Source organism: Lissotriton vulgaris, chromosome 2_1 (genome assembly GCF_964263255.1).
Source record: "Lissotriton vulgaris chromosome 2_1, aLisVul1.2, whole genome shotgun sequence".
Classification (NCBI taxonomy): domain Eukaryota; kingdom Metazoa; phylum Chordata; class Amphibia; order Caudata; family Salamandridae; genus Lissotriton; species Lissotriton vulgaris.
This window is the reverse complement of record NC_141687.1, coordinates 748,924,486-748,946,314: the sequence shown is the minus strand read 5'-3', so window position 1 is coordinate 748,946,314 and position 21,829 is coordinate 748,924,486. Positions and strand designations below refer to the sequence as shown.

Genomic DNA, 21,829 nt, shown 5'->3' with positions numbered 1-21,829 from the left:
TCTAGGATAGTTGCGCCTACTTACAAGATAGTCCATCCTGGTTTGAGCACCATAGTCTAATCTGCACTGTCTTTCTGCGCGTTTACATGCACTCTTGGCCACTCGCATCTCGTCTGTGTACCAGGATGCCGATTTCAAGGCACGTCCCTCTGATCTAACCGGGGCAAGCGGGGCAACCTGGTCTAGAGCAGCCATGATGCGCTTATTCAGGTTCTTGTTAGCTGTCTTCACATCCTCACCCCCCGGGTCACCCCCCTTGGGGAAGGATCCAGTAGGTAGACCTTGGAGTCTTAGAGACCCCTCTGTGAGAATCAACCGCGTAAAGCACCCAACCCCCCCCCCCACACTTTTCATGCTCTCTCTCACCCTCCCAAACCGCTTTCCCTCTTTCATTCTTTGTCCACTTCCCCAGGTCCTATTCCCTCCCCTCTTAATCTCTCACCTTGCCTGCTACGCCCCCTAGCCGCCTGTCCCTTGTGCCCTTTAACTAAGCACTCCTTTTCCCCTTGTTGGGGAAAGATCCAACTACTTATACTCTGGTGTCTCAGAGATCCCTCTGAGAGAGTCCACAGCGCTAAGGGAGCCACTTACAGTTGAGTAATGGTATGGCGCCCCTTGCCAAAGCACTCCCTCTCCCCTTTTTGGGAAGGACCCAGTAGGAAGTCCTTGGAGCCTCAGAGACCCCTCTGAGAGAGTCCAGTGTGTAAAGGGAGTCTCTCGCATCTGAGTTGGGGGAATGATACCACTTCACCTGGGATCACAGCTTACTGGACTTTGGATGCAGCTTTTACTCGTGTACCGATTTGTGTCACCGTCACCCTCCCCACTCTTTTTTCATGCTGTCTCTCACCCTCCCCCTCCTCTTTCCCTCCTTCATTCTCTGTCTACTTCCCCTGCTCCTAACCCCTTCCCCTGAATCGCTCCCCTTGCCTGCTTTTTCCCCTTACGCATATGCCCTTATTGTTTGTCTTGACTGAACATGTAACTATGTAGCTATACTCTAATAACTGTGTAACCTTTGTAACGATGTAACCTGCAACAATGGTCTGATACTCATGTAAAGCGCTCTGATACCTCCGGGTCTAGCCAGCGCTATATAAAACCTTTCAAATAAAAATAAATAAATACGCTGCATTGGTCTTTCCTATCAAAGCTCTCACGTTGAAGTCAGCTAAAATCAAAATAAATACCAGGCTCCCACAAAAAACAGCTTGACATTTGACCTTCGTCTTTGGATGCCCAGCAAATGTGAGGAGATAAGAACACGATTTAAGGGCCTGTTTATTACCGAAAAGGAGTTCATGGAAAAATACTGGAAACACAGCTTTAGCATGGGAGGTACAAACTTGAGCTGTGCAGCCTAAAGCACGTAAAGCCAGCACATCAAAAGCAAGAAAAACAGTTACAAACCACAAAGCCAATAGCAAGCCACTCAGTTACGTACTATTTTTATCTGAATACTTGGTCAAAGTTTCAGGTTGCAAGGGATTCTGGGTAAAACAACCTGGTGAGAGCCATGCAAGTCACCCCTTCCTGGATTCGCCTAGCTGTCTACTTTTCAAAAATGTACAGGTTTATTATGTTTTCCTATGTGCTGGATGAGCTAAGGCCCAAAATCCACAGCTACCCACTTTACAAAAAACACAGGTCAGTATTGGGGGTAAAAATGTGTGGAGACAAACTCCTTTTGAAGCAGTAATTGAGGAGTTATTAGAGCCCTCTTTAAATCTATTATATAAACTTACTAAATCAGCTAGTTTAAAGAAAAAACATTTATTTGTACCGGTAAAGTGGTAAGTGAGGCCTACCACGTGCTTATACAATGCAAGCAATAAGGGCACACAGACACTAGATAACAGTTAGCTGGAAAGACCACGAGCGGTCTTCCGCTTGTTTATTTATACCCCGGCGCGAGCCCGCCCCGGGGTTGTGCGTGCGTGCGTGGGGGAAAAGCAACAATGTAGTGGAGAGCCCGAGTGGCTCTCTACATCCCTCCTTTGTTTTAGTTCTTTCTGCCCTCGGGCATTCGAATGACAGTTCACGGAGATGTCCATGCAAAGTCCCTCAGCCGTTGGCTGGGCACCGGATTGGGCCTCAGGCTGTATCGCCGGCTCCGGATCCCTGATGGTTCGGCAGCCCCGGCCGGGGTTGCCCTCGAATCTTCGCTCGCCTCTGAGGCCCTTGGCTGACTCCGCTCGGTGCTGAGGCCAGGTGGCATTGGCCTCGGTTGACTCTCTCCACGTGCCGGTCCTGGCAGAGGACTCGGGGACCTAGGACAGCTTGGTTCCCCTAGCACTAGCTCTTCCTCTGCAGCTTCCTCCGCTCGCTGGTGTCCCACGGCTGCTTCAGTGGCCTTTTTGAAGCAGGAGATGTTTTGTGTGACTGTTTGTCCATTTCTCCTGGCCGTGACCATTGTCCCGTGCACCCTTTCAACTCTCCACACCTCTGGTTCAAACGGTGTTCGAAACTTCCATCCTGGGTAACGATCTTTGACGACCACTGCGTCACCTTCTTGGATGCCCGGCTCTTTGGCATGGCGGTGCAGGCTTGCTTTGGTATTGGTGACCCGTCTCCTGGCTTGCGTGGCCTCCGCATCTCTTTCTGCCGGCATCCACTCGCTCACTGTGGGTATGCCGTCTCTGGGGGCCCGCTTGAACAATACGTGAGCTGGGGCGCACTTTGTTGTCGAGTGCGGCGTTTGCCGATAGGCTCCTAGAAACTGATCCAGTGCTGCCTCCGGATCTTCCCCATTGTCCATAGCTATCCGCAGGGCTCTGTTTATGGTCCGCATCAGTCGCTCCACTTCTCCGTTGGCTTGAGGCCACAGCGGAGTGATCTTCCTATGTTTGATTCGGAGAGAGTCCAGGTATGATTGGAACTCCCGCCCTTGAAAGGGAGGGCCGTTGTCTGACTTCAGTTCCTCCGGAAGTCCCATGGTTGCGAACACTTTGTTTAGCACCTTTCTGACGTGCGGGAAAGCGGTGGACGCAATGACTTCCACGACGGGAAACTTCGAGAAGGAGTCCACCAGCACCAACATCTGCCTCCCGTCTGGGAAGCCGCCAAAATCAATGCTGAGTTGGGTCCAGGGAGCCCGGGGCGCATCTTCCGTGATCACTGGTGCTGGATGGGGTTCGCCCCCGGTGATCGTGCATGCATGGCAGGACCGGACCATCGCCTCCACTTGGTTGTCCATCGCGGGGAACCACACCTTGCTGCGTAGGCGCGCCTTTGTCTTGGCCATGCCTTGGTGTCCCACATGTGCTAGGCTTAACGCGCGTTGTTGAAGGCTTTCCGGCATGACGAGGAGGTGTCCTCGCAGGATTACTCCTTCTTCTCCTACACTGAGTTCACTGCGAACGTGCCAGAGCTGCTGCCTCGCATGGCTGACTTCCGGACGAAGGCTCGAGGCACCATCGAGGAAACGGGCCCATTGATTTTCCTCGAGGGCTCGGCGTACTCTCGTGAGGGTTTCATCCCCCGCCGTGGCTTCCCCGATTTCTTTAAGGGTCATGTTTTCGGGACACGCGGCCTGCGTGACCATATGCACTATCTCCTCCACTTCTTCTCCGTCCTCTCTGGATGGCAGTTGTGTGGCAATGTCCGGATGCCGCGACAGGTAGTCGGCGGGGTTATGAGCGCCAGGCCGGAATACCACTTTGAAGCGATAGCCTTGTAGCTGGACGGCCCACCGCTCGATCCGTGGAGGGGCTAGTCTTGAGGTTCCAGCAAAGAGAGGTAGGAGCGGCTTGTGGTCTGTGACCACGGTGAATTCCTGTCCACAGAGGTAGAGATGAAAATGCTGGCAGGCCCATTTGATGGCCAGGGCCTCCCTCTCTATCTGTGCGTACCTGGTTTCCGTGTCCGTCAGCGCCTTGCTGGCATAGGCGACTGGTCTCCATTCTTCCGGACCATACTCTTGCAAAAGAACGGCTCCTAGCCCCACGGGACTGGCATCCACAATCAGTTCGGTTTTCCTTCTTGGCTGAAAGTAGGCCATGGTGGTGTTGTCCAGAAGACCGGCTTTAATGTTCTGGAACGCCTTGTTGGCGGCCGCGGTCCAGTCCCACTTCTGATCAGTGCGGGTGAGGGCTCGGAGTGGTTCCGCGATGGCAGCCAGGTTCGGGATGAACCGGCCGCAGTACGTGGCCATGCCCAAGAAGCTGCGCACTTCCGTTGGGTTCCGAGGTGTGCTGGCCGCTTTGATCGCCTCCGCTTTCTTTGGGTCTACTTTGAGGCCCTCTCTGGTGAAGGTGTACCCGAAGAAGTCCACTGCTTCCTGGTAAAAGGCACATTTGGTCCGATGCAAGGTCAGCCCGCTGTCGGCAAGCCTCTGTAGGGTTGCTCGTAGGTGGGTGTGATGTTCTTCTAGGGTTGATGAGTAGACAAGGATGTCATCGCTCAGATTGATGACGCCCGTCAGTCCGGACAGCACCTCCCGAATGGCGTTTTGAAATACTTCAGCTGCCGATGACACGCCGAAGCTGAGCCGGGTGTAGCGACGTAGCCCCACATGTGTCGAAAACGTGGTAATGTACCTGCTGGCCGGCTCCAACTCTAGCTGGTGATATCCGGAGTTTAGGTCCAGCTTCGAAAACCACTTCGCCCCGTTGAGGTCCGCTATGATGTCCTCCATGGTGGGCGTGATATGCCTCTCGCGCTTGACGGCGGTGTTTGGGAGTCTCATATCCACACATAGGCGAATGGCTCCTGGCTGCTTCGGTTTGGGGGCCACGACCAGCGGGGAGACCCAAGGTGTCGGTCCCGACACTTTTTCTATTACCCCCAGCTCTTCGAGCTTCCGTAGCTCCTCTTCTACTTGTGGCCGTAGATTGAAGGGTACCCGCCTATGCCTGAGTGCGACTGGCCTCACGGTTGGGTCTATGTGAAGTTTGAACTTCCTCCCCTTGAGCTTGCCAAGGCCCTTGAACAACTCGGGGAAGTCTTTGAGCATAAAGTCAGCATGGGCCTGGTGCACCTGGTTGGCGAAGAAAACCAGGCCGAGATCTTCCGCGGTATGGCAGCTCAGGAGGGTGCCTTTCTTGCCTTCAGTGATGTGGAACTTGGCCTCTGTGGAGTAGTCTCCATTGACAACCGTGGTTTGGATTACCCCTCGGAGCGGGAGCGGTACCGTACTTCCATATGTGTATATTCTTGCCGTGGATGGTGACAGCGTCGGCTTCGGGGACATACTGTCGTACTGCTCCGAATCCATGACGTTGATGGATGCCCCTGTGTCTATCAGCGCATTGACGTTCGTCCCGTCGACGGTGATGGAGCACATGGGTGGAGGCCGTCGTTTCGTAGATGCTCGGCTGACATAGGAGACGATGTATACCTCGTCGTCTTCGTCGTCCTCATACCTGGGCCGACGGTCTTGTGCTTCGGTATCCGGCGGGGGCCGGTCTTGGTCGAGCGACAGCTGGTGAATCCGCTGCGTCACCGCACGGGCCCGTGGGCCTGCCGATTTGAATTTGCCTCCCCGGCAAACGGCGGCAAAGTGATTGAGACGCCCACATTTGAGACACGTCTTGCCTCTGGCGCTGCACGTGGCGGCGGCCGGGTGATCTTCACCGCAGTACCCACAGCGGTTTGTCCGTGGAGGGCCTTGTCTCTGCCTCGCTGGCGGGAATCGTCGGTGAATGGCGTCCACCCGCTCTTCCTTGATGGTCGGGGTTCGCGCCATCGTTGGAACGATGACTGGAGTGCGCAACGCCACCTCCATCTCTTCAGCCCTCGCATCCGACAGTTCATGTGATCTGGCCAGGACGAGGATCTCGTCAAGCGAAATTCCTGGCTGCCTGAGGATCAATTTGCGTAGAAGCTTTGACTTACATCCGACAATTATTTGGTCCCTGATCTCTTCCCTGGGGTCTGTGAACGGGCATGTGCTCGCAAGTCGACGGAGCCGGGCATAATACATGTCGACGGATTCAGATTCAGTCTGCCAGGCGCGCTTAAACTTGAACTTCTCGAAGTCGTTGTTTAGCTGCGGATCAAAATGGGCGTTGAGGGCCGCGACCGCGGCGTCGTAGTCGTCCTCGGCACCGGTGTTTGGGAGCGACTCGAATAGGTCGTAGATTTCTTGACCCCCATAGAGGATGAGTAGTGACCTCTTCACCGTACCATCGGTTTCTCTGGTTCCCTTGAAGTATAGATTGAGGCGTCCGACCCACGCTCTCCATCGGAGGGCAGCTGTGGCTGGATCCGACGTTTCGCTGAATGGCGGGATGGGCGCTGCGCCGGCGTGCAGGTGGGCAGGCTGTGCAGGAGTAGTGGGCCCAGCAGGGGCCTGGTTCCCCGCCTGGGCGTTGGCCTGTGGGGGAATAGCAGGTGGCGGAGGCTGGACGACGCCATCTTGTACTGCGCCAGCGTCCTGACTCATGGTGGCGCTGTTGTTGAGGAGGTGTGGTGCTTTCCGGGGTCGTGTTGGTGCACCTAGCAGGGTGCCCGGGGTCTGCTGCACGCTGGTAACCTTGGGTGTAGTGATGGACTCTAGTGTTTGTCCCTTTTCTCAGTTAATCGCCGTGTCCACAGGGCAGCAGGCCTTATAGAAACCCCTGTTCAGGGGCAGGAGCGGGGCTCGGAGTGCATTGGCCAACGCTTGTTTGTTTCTCAGCGTTCCGTGTCCAGGCAGAGGTGTGCCGGAATTGCAGCAGCCAATGCTTGACATAGCGTGCCGAGGGAGAGAGAGCCGCGCGGAGCCCAGCGCGCACACGTGGCGGAGGCGTCTCCCTGGGGTCTCCGAAGGAGAAGAAGAGGCGGGCCTGCTCCGGGCCGCGAACACGTGGTTCCGCCGGTGCCTTTAATCCTCTCGCCGGCCGGCGAGATGCGGGGGCGCGGTGAGCGCGCGCAGGCGGGGCAGAAGGATCACTCACCCGCAGGAAGCGAAGGCTGCGCACCAGCACCACGAGTCCCGCCGGCTGAAGGCGCACCCTCACGGGTGACGCGTGGGCGGGTCTCGGTCTCCGGGTGCCGCGTGCAGGAGCGGCTGGGCGCCGCGGCCGGATCACACACAGCAGGATGAGCAGGAGGCGGCAGGCACGCGTGGCATACGACCGCCTCGTCGCCAATGTAAAGTGGTAAGTGAGGCCTACCACGTGCTTATACAATGCAAGCAATAAGGGCACACAGACACTAGATAACAGTTAGCTGGAAAGACCACGAGCAGTCTTCCGCTTGTTTATTTATACCCCGGCGCGAGCCCGCCCCGGGGTTGTACGTGCGTGCGTGGGGGAAAAGCAACAATGTAGTGGAGAGTCCGAGTGGCTCTCTACAGTACCCAACCGCATCTACTATACCCCAGCTAAAATAGCAAAATTCGCCCAAATCCCGGAACCGAAATGTTATAGATGCATGCCCCCAAAAGCAAACGATATTCATGTTTTTTTTGACTGTGCAAAACTGGTAGCATTCTGGGAGGGGATGGGAAGATATCTTCGCAGGACTTTTGCTATTAACATCGTAGTTAATGAGACTCTAGTCTTCTTTGCGGATGACCGTGTATCAATAAAAGCCCTTGCAGTAAGGGACAGAGGTATGTTACTGTGTCTGATTTTATTGGCGCGCAGGGAAATCTGCCTGAAATGGAAAGACCCCAACCCCCCAAGAACAGAGGAGTGGCTGAACTCTGCATTTGTGATGGCTCGCCTGGATGTGGCCAGTGTTGGTAATAATTCAAGTAGCCTCTGGTACCCTTTTATCAACATGGGTAAAGAATTGAGACTACGTAGAGAATGAAAAACTAACGGCTTCCCAGTCCTATGATTACACCTTAAGACTCCAGTACAAGGAGTTGGTCTGGGGACCTAAGCATCTGCAGTCGGTCGGAGGGAGCCTAGGTATACAAAAAAACGGCTGTAATATTCTGCACTACGCTTAAAGGTGAGATGAGGACAAAAACAAAAAAACAATTGAATTTTGATGCATTTGTGCCGTCCAAATGTAAGCAGGTGTGTAAGAAAGACACTTTGAAAAATACCCTCCATATCATACGAGTACACACAAATTCAGGCATGTACAAATAACAAATAACCACTACTCCTAAATTCCATATCTTGTGCCCATTTCAGGAATACATACGTTACCCATTTTTCATTCTCATATTTCACGTTATAAATTGGTCTATACTCAGTACATAATGAAAACCCATTGTATGTTGTTAGCTCCGGGTACCTCGGGTTCTTAGAGAATCAACAAACCCTATATATCCCCCACAATCAAAAAGCATTCTTTCTGGGCCAAGATCTAGCTTTCGGTCAAACTTAGTATAAATCCGTTAAGGGGATTAAGGTGTAGATGTATCTAAAGTTACTATGGGAAAATGAATTGGGAAAACGTGTTTTAAAACACTTGTTTTTTTTGGGCCCCTGCTATACGGGATTACCCCAAAAGTTTCCATGCACAAACCAGTCAAAAAGTTGCACTTTTCTGGAAAGTTTTGAGGAGATTTGGCAAACGTCGCCAAAGTTATTAGCAACACAACAAAAACATTTCCTATGGAAACACGAACTTAACTATAAAATCCCACTGGCCACCACCACTGAGATGGAGCTAAACTGGCCTTTTTCAACATGACTAACGCCATATCAATTGCACTATTTAGACCACATTGCTCCCAAGTGATTAATGAACATAGAAGATTACTTAAGATGTTTCTGCCCTTAACCCTCCATACAATTTATCAGGGAGTCCGACTACTAAATTTGAACAGCATAACATTTAGCATATGCACTACATTCAGTAACAAGCACGAATGCGATACTAAAGATCGGGGACCAGTAAAATACTATCGACCAGTGTTGGATCCCCTCATGAGACCACAAAGGTGCAAAACAGAACAATGCTGATGCATAATGTCAAAATTAAAAACCCCTGATGGATAGTGCACGACTCGCATGGACACCCACCCCAAGGGAACATTACCAGTGGAAGTTTTTCATCCACATGTGGTGCAATGGCAATTAAAATACATAAACTGGTTAAAGTATTAACATCCTCAATGGTAAACAGTCACTGACATGGGAGTGGGAATTGAACTTATGAAAAATCTCATACCCAATATTTGTTAAACCATTCATAGATCATGGTGCTGATCAGGCGCGGTTCGTCCATTGGGGCGTGGGGGCGTAGCCCCCCCTGCCCGACGCCGCCTGCAGCTCCCTCATGACAATCATGCCAATGAATCAACATGACGTCAGACCGCCGGGCGGGCGTCATGTTGATTCATTGACATGATTGTACAGACGGCAACACAAGTACGCATGCGTGGGGACGGAGGGTGAATTTTTACCCTTGCCCACGCATGCGCACTTGTGTTTTGGCGGCATTGCGCATGCCCATCAGGAGCCCTAATGGGCGTGCTGCGGGCGAGAGGGTACCTGTGCCCCTGGCGCCAGGATTGGCCAGGGGCGCTGTGAGCCTGTGACGTGTGCGGGACCGGCAGCAAGGTAAGAGTGTGTGTTTTTCGGTGTTCCAGTAAACCAGCTTGCACAAATGACTTGAGATAGTTCAGTGTGTTAAAGCATCTGCTGCAGAAATGTGTGCGTCTATTCCAGGTCACCCGTTTATTTCACGGCATGGGGTTTTGGAAATGTAAACATTCTCAGAATTTCTTTTTTGATAGTTGCAGCAACAGCCTTCAACAGATTTCATTTTATAAACATTTTCGAGAAAATGAGTTAACTGTCACCACAAATATAATGTACTCTTTGAACTAAGGTTATACAATTTCAAAATGTTAACAAACGGTAGAGGCGGAATAGCATGATATATGCATTTATTATTGCATGCATGCTGGTGTATGTTTGTATGTGAATTTGTATAGTACATACCTAGGGCTTACAGGATGGCAAATACATGGGCGGTAGAAGGTTTCCAGCATAAAAAGGTAGGGGTGATGCAATATGTAAACTGGCACATCCTTCAACATCGATCCTAAAGGCTTGTTAGAGTCCATAATTTATTTTCATATGGTCATAAAAATACATGAATGATGGATGGATGCAGGGTGGGTGCATTAATGATTGTTCGGTGGATGGGTGGGTGGATGGGTGCATGGATGCATGCATGCATGTGGGTGGATGGATGCATGAATGATGGATGGATGGATGGATGCATGAATGATGGATGCAGGATGGGTGGGTGGATGGGTGGATGCATGAATGAATGAATGATGTATGGATGCAGGATGGGTGGATGGATGGGTGGATGCATGCATGATGGGTGGATGCATGATGGATGGGTGGGTGGATGGATGCATGAATGATGTATGGATGGATGCATGGATGCATGCATGATGGGTGGATGCATGATGGATGGGTGGGTGGATGGGTGGGTGCATGAATGATGTATGGATGCAGGATGGGTGGGTGGATGGATGGATGGGTGGATGCATGAATGATGTATGGATGGATGGATGCATGCATGCATGATGGGTGGATGCATGATGGATGGATGGGTGGGTGGGTGGGTGCATGAATGAATGATGTATGGATGCAGGACGGTTGGTTGGGTGGATGGATGGGTGGATGAATGATGTATGGATGCATGCATGATGGGCGGATGCATGATGGATGGGTGGATGCATGAATGAATGATGTATGCAGGGTGGGTGGATGCATGCATGATGGGTGGATGCATGATGGGTGGATGGGTGGGTGCATGAATGATGTATGGATGCAGGATGGGTGGGTGGATGTATGGGTGGATGTATGAATGATGTATGAATGCATGCATGCATGATGGGTGGATGCATGATGGATGGATGGGTGGATGCATGAATGAATGATGTATGGATGCAGGGTGGGTGGGTGGATAGATGGGTGGATGCATGAATGATGTATGGATGGATGCAAGGTGGTTCGGGCTCGCTCGCTGCGCTCGATCGCTGCGGTGCAATATGCAAATTAGTTTACGCCTCACCACTTTCAAATGTCACCAGCCGCCCCTGGTGCTGATTAAAGCTTACTGTTAACTAGCGCTCAATGCAAAGTCATTTAGGTGTACCAGGTAAAACATGTTCGCCTTGCACTTCCCATAAGCCAAGTCAAATGTTGCCTTGAATTCATCAACTGCGCATCAGTCCGGCGAGTTACACAGTCACTTTTGCCTGCGACAGCACCCTGGTACAGCCCACACTGCATCCAGTTAATTTAAACACATGCGTGTCTTGGGTTCCGTAAAGCAGTATGAATACTTCCAGCACTCTCCCAATTGCCTGAACCTCTGCTCACCTGTGAGCTTGGGTGTGCCTCGACACTCCAGATATATAGGGCGCCGTGGTTTGTAGCTATTTACAAATCGCATTTAGAGCCGACAGCCACGGTGCACCAGAACAAGGGGGCGCATTTGTTTCCGGCGTCAGCCACTCGAATCCACATTGCTCTACAGCCTGTTCCACAACAGACAACAGGACCGACACAGCTCGGACAATCCATTGCTCGTCTTTATTGAAATGCAGGTTGCCATACTGAACGCCTTTCGCCCGCAAAACCGGCAGTTTTTAACATGACGCTATAACCAATGCACTAAATTTCCACATTGCTCCCACGTGAATAAAGAACAAAGAAGACTACTTTAGTTTTTTCTGCCCTTTACCCTCCATGCGATTAATCAGGGAGTCAGTCACACTCACGCACGCACGCACATACACACACTGTGTAATGAACATACTGCAGTAATTACACCAATACATGTTACATAGAACAATGTGTTGGGACAGTAAGCTTGCAAATACATCGTTAGTACTCTGTAAGGTTACATTTCAGAAAACAAGGTAAAGGGGACATAGATGGTTTCCTGGAAAATTTCACACATTAATTGAGAAATTCTACATACGTGGGTGAAATTTGAGTTCCCCAGCAGGTCCTGATAAGGGTGTTCCTTGCTGTAATTTCTTCTGATCCATGTGCTAAGAAGACAGATATTGTTTCACATGTTAGGAACAATGCCAGATCTCATTACCTTCTTATCTCAGTTCTTTTGTGTGGAGCACTTACAATCCTGCCAAAGCATCCACATAAAGAAACAAACTTGAAATTCTACTTGAAATGTGTCAGAGAATAATTAGGCATCAGATACGCGGTCACTGCCAAGTGCTAACATTATTATTTTACAGGCGGAAAGGGGTGACCCCTTACATTTGAAAAAATAAAGTTACTGATTATCCCACTGTTTTTAAGGCCCATGAATATGGATGTTAGCCAATAGAATGTTGCAAGCAGCGAAAGTACGTGTTGTGAAACCCGTGCTGTCATAAGGCTTTGCTGTGATTAGAGGCTGACCATTTTGTAAATGTAAATGTAAATGTATTGGCATTTATATAGCGCAATACTTACCCGTAGGGTCCCAAGGCGCTTCGACCGCTGCGAAACCCTTCCTGGCTTTCCTGAGAGATGGTCCCTTAATGGGTATCTCCAGGGTGAGACCAGGCATCCCCGACGGTCTGGTGGGGCCGTTAGTGAAGATGAGGCAAGCTAATGCCCAGAGTTGCCGAGTGTGATCGCTGATCAGAGTGGGCACCGAGGCGAGAGAATTATCGAGTCCGCTGACCCTGGTCCAGAAACCTGCCGCACCTGCCGCGCCGGGAATCGAACCCTGGTCCCGGGCCGTCCTCTGCTCTCGGGTCTGCCGCCTCTAACCAGTGAGCCACACTACTTCACTTCATTTTAAGTTAATCCAAGGATTTGGCCCATACAAATGAACTAAACCTGTCGAATGTACAATTGGGGAATACCAGGGAAAAGAATCTGAACATGGTGAGGCACACACTTTTCTACTTCACAATATGAACGTGTAACTTTATTAAGGGAAATTGATGTTTGTATATTTCTTCATAATGCACAAACTACCTCTTAAAGTATTGTAGAATAATAGATCATGACTGATTTAAAATATTAACAGTTGCTCATCTTGTACATAATCTGTTCCTATTTTTACAGGTTCTATTCCCCTAGACTGATGAGCTAGGTTCACAGTTGAGGAGAATAGTGTAGCACCCTTTGCACAGAAAACATTAATTGCCATTCCATGGAACAAGGGGCTGTGCCTGAATCAGATTGTCTAGTTCAGTTTCTTTCTCTCAGTCAACATGAAAAACACAACCATAAAGCTTAAACAGCTAGGATGAAAGGTCGGTCCTCTGGAGGAAGGAGGGTTGCATGAATAAAAGAATTAGTACACTAGAAATCACACACCAGTGATAAAATGCGGATTTATCATCACCCATTCAGAGCAGCTTAATTATCCCTGGCTCCCTTTTCCAACTTGCTATCTAAACTTTTTTTTTTTAAACTCTTTATTTTCAATTTTACTCATACATCTCTTAAACACAAATGATTTAAGGTGGTACATTGTCCGGTATCCATTCACATAACAATCGTCTTATACAGAAATTCTCATGTAATGAGGGTCAAGCACATGGGCATAGTGGTCATAGTATTAAATTTGGACTACGTCGGACCCGTCAGTCTCCCCCTCCCCGCCCTCCGAGCCAAGAGGGCCGCCATCACCCATACCACGTCCAATAAGGGAAAAAGAAAAAACAAAGGAAACAAAGTGATTAAAAAACACATCCTGCAATTTGGGGGAATCTCCAACAAGTCACAGAAAGAAAAACTTTAAAACATTATAAACAAATAGACATTTGCACACTCATCCCACCCCCTCTGGGACTATCCCGCTTTCAACCTGGGAAGCAGATTTCTGGCGTTCACGTTCAATGTGTGCCTTGTATGGTCCCCATATGTCCTTTAGGTGCGACGAACTTGGCATTAGAGAAGAATATAAATCGCAGTTAACATTACAATAGGACAAACTACGTAACCAGTTCTGAGGAATAGGTGCAGTGCGTTGGCCCCAAAGCAACGCTATCTCCCGTTTAGCCAGTAATAGCCCTAGTGCTGCAAATCTCCTGACCTTTTTTGGGAAGTTAATTGTATAGCCCAGGAGCGCAATTTCCGGTGTGGGAATAAGTGTTATCCCCACCATGTCTCCTAATGTATCATGTATCTGTTCCCAATATGTCTGTAGTTTGGGGCATGTCCAAGTAAGATGGGCAAAATCCACGTGTGGGGCAAGACATTTCAAGCAGTGGTGGGGTCTGGAGGGATCAATTTTATGCGCCATGGCAGGCGTGTGATATAAGCGGCATAGAAATTTAAAATGAATAAGTTTGTGTCTACTGTTTAGGGATACTTCTCTCACTTGCCATGCAGCATTTTTCCCATTGATCGTCTGTGATGGGGCAATCTAGGTCCTGTTCCCATGCAGCGCGTATTTTAACATCGTCACTGGTCGCAGACTAGCACATGATTTATACATTTTGGAAATTAGGTGAGTGCCTGTGTCACTCTCAAAAATCAATGTCAGTGGGGCCATGGGGGCAGGTGCGACTGGATAAGTGGGTAGCGCTGCTTTCAATGCAGTACGAATGTGTTGCAATACAAAGGTATCCATAAATTATCTATCTTGGAATTGGGCCCCTTCTGTCACGGAGAAGATATGCTCGTCAGTGTATAGGTCCTCTATCCTTGTAATATTAAATTTGGTTAACATGCGAAGTACTGATATTTCGTCTGTGATAGGGAGACAGAGAATTAGGAAGTGGTAGAGCTGGAGAATATATTGTGTTAAGCCCAAGGAGCCTCCGCAATCTGTTCCACGCCCAGCTAGCAGTTAAAACGGTTTAAATATCGCACAGGTCTCTGGGTATGCCTGTCGGCAACACAGAACATAATTTCTGGGGTAGGATGAAGTCCGCCTCCGTTCTTAAAAACGGAATACGGGCAACTGGGTGATACCACGCATATGCATAGCTACACTGAGCCACTAAATATTATAGATAAGGATCTGGTACTCCATAGCCCCCTCTACCACTCGGAAGAGTCAGTACCTGCCAGCGGACACAGGGTCTCCTCCCCCCAGACCAGTCTTAACAAATGCGTGCGTAATTGTGAAAAAAAACCTTAGTGAGCGGGATGGGGATGTTACTGAATAAATATAAAAATGTGGGAAGTACTATCATTTTAATTATGGTGGCCCTGCCTGCCATCGACAACGGAAAGCGCTGTCAGGGTTCCACCTGAGCCTCTAATCTGGGTATCGCTTGTCCATAATGTAAGCTAATGATTCTAGCGACGTCTAAGTGTACGTGGATGCCTAAATATTTGACAGAGTCGCGGCACCACTCCAAAGGATATCCACAGTCCCGGTGGGAGGTGTTTCCTGGTAATGGAAAAATGACAGATTTGTGCCAATTAATGCCTAGACCTGAAAAGAGGCCAAATCGAAGAATTTCCCTTATTATTGGTTCAAGATTCTCTTGAGGGTGGGGCACATATAAAATGGTGTCAAATTGTAGACCACGATGTAGATGCCTTTCGGGAAGTGCTTGATCAGCGGGTCCATTGCTAATATAAATAAAAGGGGGGAGACAGGGTATCCCTGCCACATGCCGGATTCTAAAGAAAAGGGAGGCGAAAGAGTACCATTTATACGAAGTCCAGCCATTGGGTTAGTATACAAGGTGACCCTTGACCCGGTTACTCTACTACTGCAGAGCCCGTGTGCCCGGATTCTGCTGCGCTACCGCCTCTCCTTAGGGCCCCTGCTCTCCAGGCTTGCCCTCGCTCTCGCCGCTCTCCCCCGCTCCGCTTTCCCGCTCTTTCCAACCCCCCCCCCCCTCTGCTCCCCGCCGCTGCTCTCCTGTGGCCCCGCACCCTTCTCCTGTCTCCCACTCCCCATTCGCCGCCCCGCTCCCGCCTCCCAGCTGCCCCTCCCTCCCACTCCGCCATAAATGGCGGGGACCGTGTGTACGCGCAGCGGCCACGCGCAGCGGGCGTGCCGATTGCGTGCCGAAGGCGCGCCAATAGCAAGCCCGTCTTCGCCCGTCCACGCCTGGACCATGCCCAGCACCAGGAACCCTGGCCCTCGACGATGCAGCCCACCCGACGGACTTACAACGCCGCCATCCTCCACGCACTCAACGCTGGCCGGAACCCCACCTGCTACCGAGCCACCCCGAAACGCACACACGGACCCTTCACCTGCCAAGACTGCAAATTCACCTGCCTCCAAACCTGCACCGCACCCGCCAAGTCCAGCACGAGCAACAATCACCTCAGGTGCATCCTGCTCAACACCTGCTCCGTCCACAGGCACGCCGTCGAACTCTGGAACCTCCTTGACACAACAGCACCAGACGTCGCCTTCCTCACAGAAACCTGGATGAACGCCTCCTCAGCCCCTGACATCGCCATAGCCATCCCGGATGGCTACAAGATCACCCGGAGGGACCGCGTTAACCAAACCGGAGGAGGCATCGCCATTGTCCACAGAAACACCATCCGCATCACGACCATCTCCGACGACACCCTCACCGCCGCCGAGCACCTTCACTTCCAGATGCACACCGACCCCAAGACCACCCTCAAAGGCACTCATCTACAGACCCCCGGGACTACGCACACAATTCAGCGAAGCCATCGGAGACTTCCTCAGCCCGCACGCCCTCACCTCCTCAGACTACATCCTCCTAGGGGACGTCAACTTCCACCTTGAGAACAACAATGACAACAACACCACCACCACCCTACTGGATAACCTCGCCAACCTCGGACTCAAGCAACTGGTGAACACCCCCACCCACTACGCCGGCCACAGGCTTCACCCCATCTTCTCCTCCAGCCACTTCACCGGACTACACTGGACTGGCTACAGCTGCGTCCACTTCGACTTCAGGAAAACCACGACCCACCACCACCCACAACTGGTTCCCCGCAGAAGCTGGAGCAAGTTCACCGCCGACCAGCTCACCACCTCCCTCAGCCAGAACCCTCCCACCAACACGACGGACCCCAACGAAGCAGCCCGCAACCTCACACAGTGGCTCTCCATCTGCGCCGACTACCTCGCACCACTGAAGAACCCACCCAGCAGACCCGACAGCAAGAAAGCCTCATGGTTTACCAACGACCTCAAAAACTCCAAGAAAACCTGCCGCACCCTCGAAAAAGTCTGGCGCCACTACCAAACTACAGAAAACATGACAGCCCTCAAGAACGCCACCCGCAAACACCACCAGCTGATCCGCATCACCAAAAGGACAACATTCAAAGAACGACTGGATAACAACATCCACAACAGCAAGGAACTCTTCAGCATCGTCAAAGAACTCACCAACCCCAGCGCCTGCAACAACGACATCACACCCTCACAAAACCTCTGCGACTCACTCGCCTCGTTCTTTCACCGCAAGATCGCCGACATACAGAACAGCTTCAGCGCACAGACCACGCCCCAACCGCCGAACCAGTCCACCCAACCACCACCCTCTGCGCCTGGACCTCGGTCAGCACCGAAGACACCACCCGCACGATGAACACCATCCACTCCAGCTCCCCTACCGACCCATGCCCACACCACATCTTTAACAAAGCCGACTCCATCTTCACACCCCAACTCTGGGACATCATCAACAGCTCCTTCGCATCCGCCACCTTCCCGGAGAGCTGGAAACATGCCGAGCTGAGCGCCCTCCTGAAGAAACCCACTGCAGACCCCACAGACCTCAAGAACTTCCGCCCCCTCTCGCTCCTCCCTTTTCCTTCCAAAGTCATTGAGAAGCCCGTCAACAAACAACTCTCCACCTTCCTCGAGACTAACGGTTCCCTCGACCCCCTCGCAGTATGGTTTCCGAGCAAACCACAGCACCGAGACCACCCTCATCGCAGCAACCGACGACATCAGGTCCCTGCTCGACAACGGGGAAACAGCTGCCCTCATCCTCCTGGACCTCTCAGCAGCCTTCGACACTGTATGCCACCGCACCCTGATACAGCGCCTCAGTAACACCGGAATCCAAGGAACGGCCTTGGAGTGGATCATCTCGTTTCTCGCCGGAAGAACCCAGAGAGTCCGCCTCCCACCGTTCCGATCCGCGGCCACCGAAATCTTCTGCGGCGTCCCGCACGGATCCTCGCTCAGCCCCACCCTCTTTAACGTCTACATGAGCCCCCTCACAGCCATCGCACGCCAACACAACCTTAACATCATCACCTACGCCGACGACACCCAGCTGATCCTCTCCCTCACCAAGGACCCAGCTACCGCCAGAGCCAGCCTCCAGGAAGGAATGAAAGACGTCGCGGAATGGATGAAGCTCAGCCGTCTGAAATTGAACTCAGACAAGACGGAAGTCCTCATCCTGGGACCACCCCCTTCTGCCTGGGACGACTCCTGGTGGCCCCCTGCCCTGGGCACCACACCCAAGCCAACGGACCATGCACGCAACCTGGGCTTCATCCTGGACTCCTCCCTCACGATGACCAAACAAGTCAACGCTGTCTCGTCTTCCTGCTTCAACACCCTGCGAATGCTCCGAAAGATCTTTCGGTGGACCCCCAACAAAACCAGGAAATGGTCACCCAGGCCCTCGTCACCAGCCGTCTGGATTACGGGAACACACTCTACGCTGGAACCACAGCCAAACTCCAGAAAAGACTCCAACGCATACAGAACGCCTCGGCAAGACTCATCCTGGACATCCCCCGTCACAGCCACATCTCCGCCCATCTGAAAGACCTGCACTGGCTCCCCATCAGCAAGAGAATTAGGTTCAGACTCCTCACCCATGCACACAAGGCTCTCCACGACATGGCACCCAAATACCTCAACAGCCGTCTCACATTCTACACACCCACCCGCCAGCTCCGATCCGCCAGCCTCGCCCTCGCCACCGTCCCACGAATTCGCAAAGCCACCGCCGGAGGAAGATCCTTCTCCTACCTGGCGGCCAAGTAATGTCTTAACATGTGCACATGTCTAAACGTTACACCCAGCAAAAGGCACTGCCTTGACACAGCCCACCAACAAAGACCGTATGTCCACAAAATAGGCTCCAACCAGTCACTTAGCTTGACCACTAATAACAACCCTTTACTACAATGCTCCCTGCGTCCTACCGGCCGAGAAGAATGAACACAAATCCACCCTCCTCTTACTCAACAAACAGCATGTTTTGCACACAGCCTCACCCAGGTTAACTTCGAACTTAACCACAACTTCTCTTTAAGATGTTCATCACAGGAATATGATGTGTACAAAGAAGGGAAAGAACAGAGCTATCCACAACCCCTGGATTAGTGATGCACTACACAAACAAACCCACTCAAGATCGAATGTTGCAGGTCACTGTATCTAAAGCCAAGGGTTAGTTGTGTGGAGGAATGGGTATCCCATTGAAGGTGGCAACTGAGGGACTTAAATATCTTGTTTTTTTCACGGTGAGGACCGGATTAGAGGCTTAAGAAAATATCCCCCCGCCCCATAACCGCCCCCACACAATGTAAGGCGATAAGGGACCTACTTTCGTGGGTTCAGCTTATGCTTTAAGGGAAGGTTGATCAAAAAGGGATAGCACCCCAGAGTCCTTGACATCCTATTGGACTATCAATAATAAAACACAGCCCCTTTTCCTAGTAAGTTGATGTTGAGGGCGTATGCATGGAGCAATGGTATTCACAAGGTAACTATGGCAAAGTGCTGCAATCCAACATTTGATGGAAGCCTAGGAATGTCAGATATCCTCTCCTATTATGGAGCCTCAGCATGATTAATGACTGTATGTTGGACGGGTCAGATACAGTATACAAGACTAAGTTGTGCCCACTAGGCAAGAATCCCCCACTTCCTTTACGGTGAAAGGCCCACAGGTGCCATTCTTCTTACTACAAGATCCTTACGGTGTGACGAGATTTCATGAAAGCAGTATTGATGTAGTAAGCTCACAGAGACCCTGCAGTCGGTGGGTATCTATGTGCCCAAAGTATCAATACAAAGTGTTTGGAGGATGGGATGTCTTGTGGGATCTAAACTTCTGGAATGACAAAATTATAAGGAATCGGTCTCCGAGCTATAAGAGGAATACCTCACAGTTCTACAGTTATTTACAAATGTGGTATGCTTTGTTGTCAAACCTCATTCTACTGGACACCCTGAAAAGCTTAACACCCCCTGGCAGTCATGACTATTTTCAGACAACAAGATCAGCCCTCATGGCCCCTAGAGATCAGGCAATTTGTCCAAATCTCGTATAAGCCAATTTAAGTACCTTTAAATAGATTAAACTAGAACCATACTATGGGATATGAACAAGATGCCTCACAGATATGTTAAGTGAAAAAAGGTGATTTCATGCATACAGTATGGGGTTGTAGGATCCTCAAAAATTCTTGGTAAGCATTGCCACTGGTTCTCTCAACGGTACCCATCAATTAAGTTGTACTCATCCTAAAATGGTTCTTCTGAATATTTTAGATTATTTATTTATATCACAATAGATATGACATGAGCTATACTGGCCTGAGCATAGTCCTAGCATAAAAAGATATAGCCCAAAACAGCAGCGCTGTAAAGGTCCTGAGCATAGAAAAGTGTAAGATGGGACTTGATCACTCAGAATTTTAGAAGTGCCAATCTAGGAAGCCAGAGGCAGACCATGGAGGCACCAAAAGATCCAGGGTGGGGTGGGGGTGGGGAGGGGGTCTGGGGGGTTACGAGAAGGGGGTGGGGATCGGTGGGGTTGATGGCGGACGTATTAATGGGAATGAAGTGTGGTCAGTTGGAAACTGATAACATCCCATAGGTCACTCCAATATTTGGGAAATAATCCTCCTCTATTCATTACAGGATGACATGAATTCGTTTTCAAGGTTTTATTCTTCCTTAATTCAGATATATCGTATTCTTTTCAAAAAACGATTACATTTATGTGGTCAAACATATTTTTCAATCCATTTCATATATGTTTAAATTCGCTCCAATGCATTTCGGGCATTGCCCTTCGTCGGGGAGCATCTAAACAAAACGACATATGTTGTTCTAAGTACAATATCACCATGGTAATGAACAAAAATATTCTGTTAAATCACTACTTAAACCAAGAATATAATCATATACTACTACACATGCTACGATTGGTGCTCATCTAAAAAACGAACAAAGTGCTGTGAATGCAAGAGATTCACGTAATCTATAAACCTAATTCGGTATGCGATTGTGTTCATCCAGTGTATAATAAAGGTAAAACGTGCTCTAATAGGTGAAAATTAAAAATTCCACAAGGTCCCAAGAGTGTATCGGACGTGGCTTAACGGTAGTAAAAGTCGTGATTAGACAGAAGTAAAAAACGCGTGGTTAAACAGAAGTGAAAAACGCGAAGAGCGTTATAGACATGGTACAGCAAGGTGACAGACAGCTACAAGGTATCGAGCGGCCAGGAAAATAAGTGAAAAGTAAAAAGTAAAAAGTGAACGGATCTAGGTTACTTACTCGATTGTGAAACGGGAAAGTTTTAAATGGCATCTTCGCAAGACTGATTACTACGGAAACAGTGTGCGATCAAATATCATGCAGTGATGTGTTCACGTGAACGTGATAGTAGAAATAAAGATAGGACTAAAGAAAATACGGCGATCAAGATGTAAACATAGTAGAAACTGCAAAAGAATGTAACATGATGTAAATTGAAGCATAAATTGAGCCTAAATGAACAATGTAATCAGCGAAAATTTGTATTCAACACAAATGTATATATCTCAAAGTAGATAAATTACGTCCTAACACAAAATTAGAAAAAACAAAGTTGTGAACAACGGGCCAAACGGATATTCAGAACAGGAAGCCCACAATGTAGTGGGATAACTTATAAATAACAAGCAAACTCAATGCGTTCATTGAGCCCATTCGGTTTTATCGAATTGAGTCTGTAAATCCAATAATTCTCACGCTGTAACAATGTCCTGTTTTTGTCTCTACCTTCAATTTTGTT

At 50.0% G+C, this 21,829-nt stretch overlaps 1 protein-coding gene across 1 annotated transcript in view; it reads right to left on the bottom strand.

Annotated features, from left to right (window-relative positions):
* Positions 1-21,829, bottom strand: part of NUCB2 (nucleobindin 2) — a 311,719-nt gene that overhangs the window by 25,534 nt on the left and 264,356 nt on the right. The window contains exon 6 of the mRNA XM_086954143.1: positions 11,839-11,911. Coding sequence (XP_086810269.1) covers positions 11,839-11,911 — 73 coding nt within the window. The remainder of the gene's footprint in view (positions 1-11,838; positions 11,912-21,829) is intronic.